Consider the following 13,960-nt stretch of genomic DNA (forward strand, 5'->3'; position numbering starts at 1 on the left):
ATTGGGCCAACTCCACCAATCAGGAGGAGACAGCCACGGCCATTGCCGTTGGAAAGCGCTGGAGACGCTGTAGTACATATGCCAGGCCTGTAGGTGGTGCTGTTGTCACAGAATCAGCCCTTGCTAAAACAGAGCTAAAAAAGCGCAAATTGAGCGAAATGAGGCATGGCTAAAATGCATGATCTGTTTGGTATTTTGAAAAAAAAAAAAGTATAAATATGCCTTATATAGGTATGGTCCTACACTATATTATTCAAATATAGCATGATAGGTCCACTTTAAATAATCTTACATATTCCCACAAACATCTCTCTGTTTCAGAATATTTACACGGCTGCTTAATTCAGTGTGAGAGTTATTGGGGGTTGTTAACAGTAGAGTACAGAGGGGGCTCATCAGAGCTAGCTTCCACCTGAGGAACAGAGTAGATAACACACTCAGCGTCACCGTGGAAACCGCTGTGGGACGATCTCACGCTGACAAATTTGATCTCAGAGTAGGTGTGTTGACTCGGGTCGTCTTCAGCCTGGAGGAAAAAACATTGCTTGATTAAATGTGTCTTTAAAAACAGAACAAAACAAGCAACTGGACTTCGTTTTGAAGTTACGAAAGAAACTTTCAGAAGTTGTGTTTCTTTAGGTATTTTATTCATATTTACACGTATTATATTACTGCAGACAATATTTGAAATGAATCAAAGCCAAATCTGGTATTTCAGTAAATATGAATAGGAAGCAGCAACAGGTACAAACATGTAGCACTACCGAGCAAATGTTTTGTGATCCCAAAGTTAAAGTTGTATACAAAATGTTGGTGTATTTTGTAAATTAGCTGCAGAGACAACATTGTAGTAATCATTGGTTTGGGATCAATTTGGTTAGAGTAGGTGTGTTGATTCGGGTCGTCTTCAGCCTGGAGTAAAAAACATTGCTTGATTAAATGTGTCTTTAAAAACAGAACAAAACAAGCAACTGGACTTCGTTGTGAACAGTGGCGGCTGGTGGAAAATATTTTAGGTGGGGCTGTGGAAATGGTGATCAAACAATACTAGGGGGGTCCCGGGGGATGCTTCCCCGGTAATTTTTTTGGAGAAAAGACCCCTTAAATTATGACTTCTGGTGATGTTAGATGGGGGGAAGGACAATTTGAGGCTTAAAAATATGAGAAGACTGATCAATACCTCCATAACTTCAGTGTGGTTAGAGCTATGAATCTTCCAAAACTTCCAAACACCTTGTCCTGGACATAGTTTCTACAGCATAAACTGTGCAACAGTACAGTATGCCCACACAAACTGCAGAACACCGGGGCTTTGGGAACACTGATTTAATTCCCATTTAACCTGTTAAGGGGCTTTTTTCCCCCGTTTTTTTTGTCTCACGAAACTGTGTCTCAGGGCTTCTTAAAATGTAATAAACTATTCATGTGTCCTACTCAGAGGAAACGCATCTAACTGATGATATGAACCATGTTTACCGAAACAAAACACAAGTCTCACAAGAAGCGTCGAAATGAGCCCTGAGCGAAAGAATGCTAACGCACTCTAGGTATAAATCAATCGATATACTTATCGGATATGCACAAACAAGTTTACAAGCTGAGATTCCACAAATTCTAGAAATATAAGTATCATCACTGAGCGATCAGAACTCGCGACAGGGGAAGCAAATACAGACATCACACAACGTAGCTTTAGGTAGCAAAACATGGAGATATGCTCACCTTTTGCAGAATAACAATTCTGATCAAAAACGAGAAAAACGCAGCTGAAGGTTAATCCATAGGTTAATCCAATGTGTCTGTCACTTTGAAAAATGATTGATGATCCATACTTCCATTTTTATGTCAAAAACGGAGTTTTCATTAGCTGCTAATGGTAGCTTCCAGAGTGTATGACAGCTTCCTGTTTTGTCTCCTTGGATACGAGTCCAAACAACTCACAGACTGCACCGGGCGCTCACCAAGCCCCCAGGAAGTGCGCCGGACTCAGATGAAAATATTCGTGCTGGCCAAACGGCGGTACTACACTTCCTTTTGGTTGCCAGGCCCGGAAACACTTTTTCCCATTGACTTACATGGGGAAAGTGTGGTCTGTAAATCGTTGGATAATTTTTTTGAAACTAAATAAACTACCCAGTATGAACACTTGTATAGCCCTTATTAAAAACATTCGTTACTCAAGTTGTAAAAATGTGCTAATAACGTTATTCTGTGAGTTATTTCCCTCTGCATTATGAATGCGCATCTAACCCACGGGACCGCGCCGCCCGGCACGTTCATGTTACGTGTTCAGCACTACAGCGTTTATTTTTACCCATGGATGTACAATAAGAACGGACCCATATCGCCTTACTGCCAGCCCACGGAGCTGTAATAATGGATATATTGCACATGTTTGCTGTAATTCATCATTTGTAAAATATTATACTACATGGGCTGTATGATTAAATCTTGTACCGTAAATGTTGTATTAAATAAAGTTAATATTACCGACGTAGATTAACGTCCCTGTAGCTTCTTATTGCACTAAGAAGCTTATTGCACTGTATATATATACATATATATATATATATATTAGGGCTGTCAGTCGATTAAAATATTTAATCGCGATTAATCGCATGATTGTCCATAGTTAATCGCGATTAATCGTAAATTAATCGCACATTTTTTATCTGTTCTAAATGTACCTTAGAGGGATATTTTTCAAGTTTTTAATACTCTTATCAACATATGAGTGGACAAATATGCTTTATATGTTTGTTTATTATCATTTGAACAATGACAAATATTCTCATGAATATTAAACACAACAACCTCTGAACATTACAAATATTCGCCTCAATTCAACCTGGAACCTCTCTCATACAATAATACAGTGTGTGTGTGTGTGTGTGTGTGTGTGTGTGTGTGTGTGTGTGTGTGTGTGTGTGTGTGTGTGTGTGTGTGTGTGTGTGTGTGTGTGTGTGTGTGTGTGTGTGTGTGTGTGTGTGTGGAGAGACGGAGCTATGTGCAGCTCAAGGCATATATGCTTGAACGGGAGCTGCAATCATGTTGCATGTTGAGTGTGCTGACTTTTCGTACAATGTCCCACTGTCTGGCTACCTGCATAAAGTCAAGTGCTCGGCGCAGTTGTCGGCGAAATGTCATTGAAACAGCTCCTTATATCCGTTAGCGCAGCTAGCTAGCACCAGATGCTAACAACAACAACACGTAAGGTGTGCCTCGCTCGCGCGAGTCGCGCCACACATACACACACCGTCCCGGTCCTCCCGATGGCCAGTCCGGGCCTGCCGGTGAGCGTGGAAGTGTGGCAGGAGCGGGGCTGTCAGTATCAGCTTGTAGATGGTATTTTAAACTCGATGCGCTCTGAAACTACGGGGCGGCCGAGGACAAAAAATACACATGCGTTAATCGCGTTAAAATAATTAGTGGCGTTAATTTTTTTTTGCGTTAACGCGTTATTAACGCGTTAACTTGACAGCCCTAATATATATATATATATATATACAGTGCAATAATTCTTTCATGCTAAATGAAGCTCTGTTGCTTGGATATCACTAGATCCTGTTACAGCGTAATATAAAAGTACATAACGATTGATGTGTAAATTAGCATAATTACTAGCTAACCGCTAGCTGCTAACTGCCGCCTCGTTAATATCAAATCTATCATAATAACAAACCATTACCATGCTGTCATGAACGTGCGGTGCTGTTACGTGTACGCAAATTGACGTGCTTGATGTGAACGAGCATTTTGGGGGGCATGGTTAAAGTTGCGCATGCGCTATGAGCGCACATACGGGTACTTCTCAGGCATGCCGGGTAATCTGTGACGTTTCGCTCTCTCAAAAGTTGGGCCATTTTATCATCATGCGCGAATGAGCAACTCTCATAGAGTGGTGAAGTCACGCCCACCTACTTCTGGGTAATGGGACCTTATTTCGGAAAAATTATGCATTGAAGTCAATGGGGAGAGAAAACGTATCTTTCGATCCCGTTTGAATTGTGCCATGAATTACACATATGATGTTTGTCAATCTTAAAAAATAATTTCCATGTCAAAAAAGTCACAGTTTGTCGTAAAACTGTTGAAATATAAGACGTAACGTGAAAAATACGTAACTAGAAAGACTACAAATCCCAGAGTCGCGTAAGTGATGTCACAATTGTTTTCCTCCACCATTCAGATACCTAAGATCAGCGCAATATAGATATAATCTATCTATATGGCGCTGGCTAAGATAAGATAACTTTAACAAGATGCCTGTGTGCTTAGTACCAGGTTGTTATTATACCAGCAATGGGTCTTGCTCGTTCTTTTGCTTCCCGTCTGATGAAAGGACCAGGAGTGGCTGGATCAAGTTAGCTACCTAGCTAGTAGCTAGCACGTTAGTTAGCATTACAGCCTTGTCATTTTTATTAGCCTTAACATGAAGTAACATTAAGTAACCCAAAATGTTAAACAGTAAGAGTAGTAGTCATATTTCGTGAACCCTTTGAATAGTACTGTCACCGGTGTGATCATTCTATAATACACCCTTTAAGCCCGGGGGAGAAATGCTAACGCTAACGTTAGCATCGGCGATCTTCTCTACTTCATGCTATCTGCACAAATGGTTGACATTAAACATTAAAACGACCAGGCAGTTGAAGGAAAAAGATATGATTCTACACTGTATTGAAGTAAACATGTATTGTTTGAACTGTTTTAGGTAATCACAAACGGGTTTTGATAAGTCACTTAGAATAGGAATGTTATTCTTACTTTCAAACTCACTGATCCAGAGATTCTGTGTCTCACACACCAACATCGCTCCTTATCACCTCTAAAAGCCAGATGCTGTTTTTAAGTCGTTAAAATACATCGTTAAATAGGTGGAGAACTCATGGGAAATTAAGTTAAGATTCTAATCACAGATAGAGGTTGACTTTTGACCTTATGGAACTTTATGGTTTGAACTGTGATTGAACTAGACCAGAAGGGAATCCAGCCAGTCAAGACACTTGGGGGAGGTGATCAGCTTACACAGCTCCTCCTCAGAGAACTCTGATTCGCTTGGGAGAAAAGTGGGAAGGAACAGATGACCCATCTCCGCCCCAAAAATAGATAGAAATACTGATGTTTTTGAGTGTAAAATGCTTCTGGTTTGCTGAAGGCTGGTCTAGAGACGTGTAAACCGCATCCCAAACCTGAAGTCTGTACTTCTCGTTTCCTGAAGGCTGGTCTGTCTACCTGTAAACCGCGTCACAAACCTGAAGCCCGGAGTGCTTGAGTACTCTGTATAACTTGTATATGTGTTTGGTTTCCTACTAGAAGTAAACTCAGATAATTTGTTATAACTTTGATTCCGGTGTTTTCAATTCCTTTCTTAATTTAATAGAGATCCAGCCTCATCCAACGAACGGCGCGGAGAGGGGGGCTATTCAGCCACCAGAAAAGTGTTCTACTCCAACACAGTTCAGAGAGAATCAAAGGAAGGCAGGCAGGCAGCTTTGCATGACATTCTTCAGGACGTGTTTCATTGTGGTGATAGTGAGGATAGTCAATCGTTTTGTTGACAAGACAGTAGTGACGGCCATCTTGGTGACGTGTGTTGTTGACCAGAGATGTAGTTCATTGAGCGTTTCACACAAACAAATGTGTTACTTCACAGTTTTACGACACATTTTTTTTTTTTTGACTTGCAAAATTATCTTTTAAATTGACAAACATCATATGTGTAATTCGTGGCACAATTCAAACGGGATCAAAAGATAATCTTTCTCTCTCCATTGACTTCAATACATAATTTTTCCGAAATAAGGTCCCATGGAGGTCCACCGGAAGGGGAGGGACTTCGCCACTCTATAGGAATGAATGAGGCCCCGCCTCCCACGCTGTATCCAGTTCTTATTATACATCCATGGCGCTCACGTAGGAGCCCTGTGACTATCAGATTTGACGACGCTGATTGGCTGAAATTATGTTTCGGCGGCATAGTTTAAAGATAGCAACAGTTGGCTTCTGCTGCACTTGCTGCACTCTCGTCTGGGCGCTGTGCATAGCGCCCAGACGAGAGGGAGTAATGATACACGGGCAAGGCCAGGCAGGAAACATGTGACTTATCAGTAACTTTAGTCATCGTAACACAATTTTAAACGAGATTTTATTGTAGATTATACATTTTACTGATATCAATTATATAATATTTACCTTGTTTATTAAAAATAAAAATAAAAATAAAAAATATATTTTTTAAATATATATATATATATATATTTTTTTAATGTGGGAAGAGGGGGGGCGGCGCCCCTATGGGCCGGCCGCCACTGGTTGTGAAGTAACAAAAAAACGTTCAGAAGTTGTGTTTCTTTAGGTATTTTATTCATATTTACACGTATTATATTACTTCAGACATTGTCCGAAATGAATCAAAGCCAAATCTGGTATTTCAGTAAATATGAATAGTAAGCAGCAACAGGTACAAACATGTAGCACTACCGAGCTGATGTTTTGTGATCCCAAAGTTATAGTTGTATAACATTTTTTGGTGTATTTTGTAAACTACCTGCAGAGACAACATGGTAGTAATCATTGGTTTTGGCTCAATTTGGTTGTGTTTATTTGGCGTAAGTGTAAATGGAAGAGATTTCCCCAGGAGATCTCACATAGACCCTCGTACACTTCGTTGATCTACAGAAGACTGAATTAATATGATGCTCAGATTTTCTCAAACTCACCTCTGGTGCAGAAGCACATTGTGTTTCCACATGAGGTTCTGAAAAAAACACAACAGTACTTTGAGAAAAAGACTCAGAACACATTTTCAAACATGACATCACACATTCCCCATTTGGACCAATATTTGGGACAACCTTTAAAATCAGAGTAAAACAAGATAAATAGATGTGTTTTGTAAACAACAGAATATACAGTATATTTAATCATTAACCATCCTGCCAAATTTAAACTATTAAAACAAATGTAATAAGTATATAAAATAACGTTTCAATTAAAAAAATAACAAGCTATGGCTTTAAATGTTTCTAAAATGCATATTGTCTTGAAAAAAAGCCTCTGATCTGACTTCACTTAGTCTCCAAAATAGAGGAAGCTATCCTTTTAGCTCTCTCTATTTTTATGTGTTTGTAAAATGTATTTTTATAAATGGCATACATTTTGTAGATAGACTGATTTGCAGTCAGGTGTGATATAGATTTAAATGTGTGTTTTTTTTCATATGGTATTATTGTGTAGTTGCATAGATACTACTAGCCTATGTTCTATGTTTGTGATGTTGCAACTGACAAAGCATAAATCTAGCACCTGTTTCCTAGCAACAACTGAAGGATTGTCACTCTACAAGAAGCAGTGATAACAAAACCTTTAGACTGAGCAGCAGTTGGGTTATTCTTAATGCTGTAAATGTACACCCAATCTGGTGATGGGGGATGGACATTTTGTGTGAGAAAGTTATTTTAGAATTGTGCGTCTGCTTTTAAAGTTAATATAGGTCAAGAGAAAACTACAACTTTTCAGTGAGACAAGAGTGTGTGTGTGTGTGTGTGTGTGTGTGTGTGTGTGTGTGTGTGTGTGTGTGTGTGAGTGAGAGAGAGAGAGAGAGAGTGTGAGTGTGTGTGTGAGTGTGTGTGTGTGTGTTACCTGGTTCCTCACCTTTGTCTTTACAAATCCTCTTCCTGCAGAATACCAGCACACACAGTGATGACATGATGACCAGGACGACCAGAGTCAGAAACACATACAGGACCACACCTGTCGGTGTTTGAAGAGTTAAATGTAAACAATGACATCTAACACTTAGAGTACTCATAATCCATTTAGTTTTTTAGGGGGGGGGACAGGTTATCTTTAGGTGAAGACAACAGGTCAGAAGTATTTGCCATATACTGTCGAAGTAGAGTAAATATTTTGAATGCTGGGAACCTGATTTGGAGGTTCAGCATTTCAAAATATACTTTTTTAAACTTTTGGACATTCTCATGCTCTTTTATGTCTCATAAGTTGTTGAAACTTTATCTAGTAAACACAGTGTGTGGATGTACCTTTAGTTGTTTCAGGGTGCTCTGTAGTTTTAGGGGAGGCTGGTGTAGTTGTGGAACTTTCACTTTGGTTTGTTGTTGTTGAGGATGCTGATGAGACGGATGATGAAGGTGGAAAAGTGGTCAGAGCTGTGAACAAAAAGATGCAGGCACAAAGAAGTCCTGATGAGAGAAATGAGATCCTCCTGAGTGTCTGTGTGTGTCAGCCGAGCTCTTTTAAATTGAGAATTTAAAACATCAGCAGCTGTCAGTAAAAACTGTCTTCAGAGACAAGAACAAACATTTTCATTATCAAGCAGAAACTCACCATCAGTGACGATGAGCCTAAACCTCTGGTATGGATCGTTAGAGGAAGTTCTGCCCAGACCACACCTGTACCATCCTGAGTCAGACTGGGTCAGCTGGTTGATGCTCACATACAGAAAATAAGTTGAAAATATTGGAGTATATCTGATGCTGTATCTGCCATTTTCCTGATCTGATTTCCAAGTCGTTTCAACAAGATTGTCTCCTTTTTTACATTCTTCCTTGCAGACGTACTTCTTGGCTCTATATCGAGTAAAGTAGCATTGAACTGCAATATTCCCTCCAGTTCTAGCATCAATTGTTTTTTCTGCAGAAGGATCACCATCCAGCATTGCTGTTGAAAAAAACAAAACAATCAAAAGTTACAATGTGTAGATTACAAATCTTAGTTTCACCATGTGTGTGTTTTAAAAACGTGATCCAGTCACTGAGGGTTAAGGTGTGACTCTTTAATGAAGGCTTTTTAACTTAAAGGTCCCATGTCATGGCCATTTCTACTGATCATAATTCCATTGTTGAGGTCTACTAAAATAGATTTATATTGTGCAATTTTCCAAACTCACATTGGTTTCTCATACAGCATCTCTGTATAGTATGTGTATTCACTCTCTGTCCTAAACGCCTTGTTTAGCCCCTGCCCCCCCCTCCCTGTGAGCCCACTGTGCTCTGATTGGTCAGCTCGCCCACTGGCTCGCTGCTGCGAGGAGCTGGCTTACTGGTGTGGTTTCCTGCTTGCTGCGAGACATCGCGAATGGACGCGGGAAGAGGGGGGAGGGGTGCTGAGGGGGCTGCAGCATCTGCAAGGCTCCACTAGCACCCGCATCCCCCCCCCCCCCCCGCGGCGCACCTACAGTGTAAGTGTGCCACAGTTTTGCCGCACTGCAAGGCTCTACTAGCACCCCCCCCACCCAGCGTGTCACATTTTCGCCGCTAAAATAGTGTGTGTGTGTGAGGAGCTCCCCGGATTGGTCCATTTGGGTATGGGCACGTCACTGTACCCAGGAAGAAGACAATGGAAAAAGAGAAATCTCCAACGAGACGTTCTGGGGCAGCATAGACAGGTCTTTTCTGTGTTAGAGTTTTACTCCCTACAGGGTGTAGTTTGAGGGTTTGTGACTGCAGACCGTTCACATGCAGAAAAACCTTCATAACACACAAGGGGAAGGGTAATAACCAGAAAAGCATGACCTTTAAATTCTTCCAAGAGATTTAGAAAATCATTATTTTACACTGTGCTCACAATTGGATTTTACATCATTATATTTTGGATTTATATTAGATTAGAATGCTTTAATAAAATAGTTGGCTTTGACATTTTTATTATAAATAGCATCTGATTGAGGTTAACTGATAATTCAATATGTGAACTTTAGGAAGAAGATTTGTTGCAAAGACTGACATTTATTTTTAAAATAATTTCTTTATCCCTTGAAATGATCATTGTTATATTATGACCCTGAGTTACCTTAAATTCATTTGCTCATAACTTCCCTAAAACATGACTTATCTAAACACTTCTGCATTAACTGTTCTTGAGAAAAGAGGGGCTCGTCTCTTTGTGCAGAAGTGTTTTAAATGGTGAGGTTTAAGTAGAATGCATGTTTTAGGGAAGTACTGAGCATACAGTGAATGACATTAGGACTATACAGCATTAGTTGTGTTAGAGTTAGTTAACGGATGTTTTAATATATTTTTGCTGTTGTAAAACGAGGCCCCCAATTCATTTAACATTCTTTAAGACTTTTCTCCATTTTGGGATTCTTTGTTCACCGTGGAGTCACGCAAGAAAAAGTTATCAAATTCAAGATGATCTAAAAATGGTAATTTGGGGGTAAAGTATTCCTTTAAAGCCCGACCGCAGCCACAAACCACCAGTTCAGTTGTTATTATTTTCTATTGATCTCAATCTATTACTAATTGTCTTACTTGTTAACAGAACACAGAGCGGCCATATGATCTACTTCATTCAGATAAGAACAGAGACAACAGATCAACATGCTCGTGCCCCTGGTATTAAATTCTTCATCAATAATATTCCATACAATAATATTAAAAAACACTTGTGTACGTGTGTCAGTTTCAGTTTATCAGTTACTTTCAGAAGACATGTAGGATTAAGATGAGTTAATGGTGAAAAGGTAAAACTATTATTAAGACAAGGAAGAAGATTCAGTTTTTAGTAGAAACTCACCATTAACAACGATGATCTCAATATACTCGTATGAAGTCCGTGTCAAAGATGTATCCGCACCACACCTGTAGCGTCCTGAGTCAGACTTGGTCAGCTGAGTTATGGTCACAAAAAAAACTCCATCTTTATAATCAATCCTGTATCTGACACTCTGAGCTGTGGCATCAGTTGTTTCAATGAGAATGTCTTCTTCGTCTACATGGTTCCTTACAGAAGAACTCCCTGCCTCTATAAGAAGAAATGGAGCATTTAACTCTGACATCTTCTCCTTCAATTCCTGAATAGACAGAGAGTTGGGCACTGACGAGACCGGTGCTTCCATCCTGCAGAGCTGAACAAAAGATGAACAAAAGATGAACCATCATTATTAGTGGTCAGTACTTCCTGTAAGATCCTGCAGTCTGATCACAACACTTCCTGTTTCACATGAACACAGATCCTCAGAGTTAAACCACAGCCTGTGACTGAAGGTCACCATCAGCACTGCAGGTTAATGTTACCGTTTGGTCTGAGATCTTTATCCTTCTTTAGACACAAAGACTACATCAAGTCTCCATCTGTAACTTTAAGAGTTACTTTAACGCAAATCCTTAAAGTACATAACCGAAAAAGTGTTTAATGTCAACACCACTTTTTTTATTTATGACATTTTTGAACAAAACACTTAGATAGATAGATATAAACTTTATTTATCCCAGCAGTGTCAAGCCGTACGCAAGTTGTAAATGTTTAAAAGATACAATAAGATACAAATATAATAAAAAGTTCAAATTAACATTAGCGGCATGTATATATAGTAAGAATACAAATCAAAAGATTAATAAATGAATCAAGAAAATATTTTGCAGATTAAATGATTATGAAAACAATCATATTCATTATTTCACAGAAAAAAACTGTCGTAATGACTTCATTTTATTAATTCAGTAAGCAGATAATAACTGAGTTTAATGATGATGTACAGTTAGTTTGAGGAAGTGAAGCTTATGTCATTGGTTTTATAGGTACTAAAAAGCCTAATTTTGGAATATTTGAATTACTCGTACTACTGAAGCCTTGCATTAACTTTATGAAAATAAAGTGATGTACTCACAGAAGAGGAAGAAGAAGCAGATCAAAGTGTGACAGACTTTCATGCTGAGACTCTGATGGTTTACCACTGACTGTCTTTCTTCACTGGCTAACCAGGAACTTGTTACTTCTTTAAATGATGAAGTCCCTCCTCCAAACACAACACAGCTCTACTCTCCTCAGTACTTATAGTAGATAAAGTACATTATTCAAAAGTTTACATTCACTTTAGATAATAACACGGGAGAAACGGATTTTCTCTCTCTCTCTCTCTCTCTCTCTCTCTCTCTCTCTCTCTCTCTCTCTCTCTCTCTCCTCCTCATCTCGTCTCTCTCTCTCATTCTCTCTCTCTCTCTCTCTCTCGCCTCTCTCTCTCTCTGCTCTCTCTCTCTCCGTCTCTCTCTCTCTCTCTCTCTCTCTCATCTCTCCTCTCTCTCTCTCAATAATTTTCTTGGAATCTTTGGGACACAGTTTGGTAATATTTTGAGTTGTTAAATGAGTTTGATGACGGGCTCTGGGCTTAGTGTGCTTTTAAACTTTTAATGCTGCATGTTTGCAAAATCCTTAGTAACAGTGTTGTTGTTGTTGTTGTTATTGTTCTGACTAAAGGTTTACTCGGTCAGTTCAGAAATGACCACAAACTGTTCAAAGTTCATTTCAAATTTAGCAAACATTTATTCAGATAGAAAGGGTCTCTAGTTACATTTTGAACAAAAAAACTCATGTGAAATATTGTAAACGCCACTTCTCCACATTTACCTGTTCAAGTGAAAGAATGTTTAACTTTTTAATTCTTTTCAAAGAGCCGGTTTGTGCTTGTTGTGTTTCAGTTTGAGAAGTGTGTGTGTTCGGCTGCATTTCCTCTGAAAACCAAACATAATTTAAACCACAAACAGCTCAGTCTGTGAAAGATGAAACTCATTTCCTCCCCGTTAACCCTTTAAACTCCTCTTCCTCCTCTCAGTGGAGATGCAGCCTGTCTGTCTGTGTGGAATATTTTGTACAATATGGACTTAGAAATTATTTATCTATTTATCTAATATATCATATTCCAATAACTTGCATATAGACTCTTATTGCACTATTTCACTATTTCACTTTTTTAAACTACTTGCACTATATTTCTGTTTATCTGTGTTATTGTGTTGCACTGTTGGAGGAGCCTGTGACCTAAGATGTTCATCGTCATAACTACACTGTAGCTATGTTCGTATGACAAAATAAAAACCTTGAACCTTGTTATGCATGCCCGCCAAAAAGGAAATGATATCGTTTCCAAACCTAACTTTTTTAGGTCAATGCAGTTCAATTTGCTGAATTAATTTTAAACCCCCCTTTCTCCATGACAACCAAACAAACCATAAGATGGTTACACGTTGAAATCTCCAGAAAAAGCAAGTGAATGAACCCTGGAGTTCTAAATCTAAGAGGGCATATTGACTGATTAATCAACCCTGAAGTCACAAAAGCATGCATTTGCAGAGACTTCCTGAGAAAGATTTATTTTGGGAGCCTCTAGCAGATTTCTCTTTGAACGCTTTTTGCTAATTGTGTTATAGAGGTAGTTTCCTGTGTGAAGTCTCAGCAGAACCAATGTGAAAACTACAAAGTGAGACTATAAAAACTAACCTGGCTATGAGAAATGTATTTGAAAGCGTATGTGTTTGCAGGATTGTTGCTGAATTTGTATCCTCACGGTTGATTGCAATTATATTGTGAAAACCTTTGGATGAAGGTCAAATGTAAAAAAAAGTTGTTGATTACGCTTTTTATATTAAATACAAATAATGTGACTCATACTCATGGCTGGTCACACCTTTACCCACACAAATAAACAAACAGCTGATGGTCACACAGCTGGGGGAGTTTAACATTAAATACAGAAAGTAAGATGGCGTTATAGAGAAATGACAGAACTACAAAGTGTACTCACTGAGAACGAAGAAGATCAAACTGTGGCAGACGTCCATGTTCGAGTCTCTGATGGTTGAACGCTGTCTCTCTTTCTTCTTCACCGGCAAACCAACACGTTTTCACTTCTCTAAACGATGGAGTCCCTGCTTACAATACAATAAATAGCTTTACTCTCCTCTCTAACACCTGCATGTGTATCACGTATGGTTTCACTTTAAAACTTTGTAACTTAATTCAGGAAAATAATATATTTAGCTTTTAACATTTAAATTATTAAATTATTGTGAAACACATTTCAGAAATAATTTAAGATAACTTTTATTTGTATATGTAGGAAGTGTGTTGTGCAGCAGATGCAGTACAGAGCAGGAAGAGTGCTAATATAAAATACAATATAAAAAATAAAACTATAAAAAAAAGGTGCAAATCCAAATAT

At 38.8% G+C, this 13,960-nt stretch overlaps 1 protein-coding gene across 2 annotated transcripts; it reads right to left on the reverse strand.

The window, feature by feature from the left end:
* Window positions 1-228: 228 nt before the first annotated feature.
* Window positions 229-13,716, reverse strand: LOC117478551. Of its 2 annotated transcripts, none has more exons than XM_034125554.1 (8): window positions 13,544-13,716; window positions 10,751-10,870; window positions 10,540-10,633; window positions 8,350-8,682; window positions 8,046-8,204; window positions 7,645-7,755; window positions 6,723-6,760; window positions 229-526 (listed from the first exon to the last, which is right to left on the reverse strand). In XM_034125554.1, exons 2-8 carry the CDS (start codon window positions 10,859-10,861, stop codon window positions 356-358), a joined length of 1,017 nt encoding a protein of 338 aa, XP_033981445.1. In that variant the 5' UTR covers window positions 10,862-10,870; window positions 13,544-13,716; the 3' UTR covers window positions 229-355. The 2 variants fall into 2 exon arrangements, with proteins under 2 accessions (XP_033981445.1, XP_033981444.1); XM_034125553.1 differs by lacking the exon at window positions 13,544-13,716 and adding an exon at window positions 11,633-11,779.
* Between the last annotated feature and the right edge of the window lie 244 nt (window positions 13,717-13,960).

Source organism: Trematomus bernacchii, unplaced genomic scaffold, assembly GCF_902827165.1.
Source record: "Trematomus bernacchii unplaced genomic scaffold, fTreBer1.1, whole genome shotgun sequence".
In the NCBI taxonomy this organism is placed as follows: Eukaryota; Metazoa; Chordata; class Actinopteri; order Perciformes; family Nototheniidae; genus Trematomus; species Trematomus bernacchii.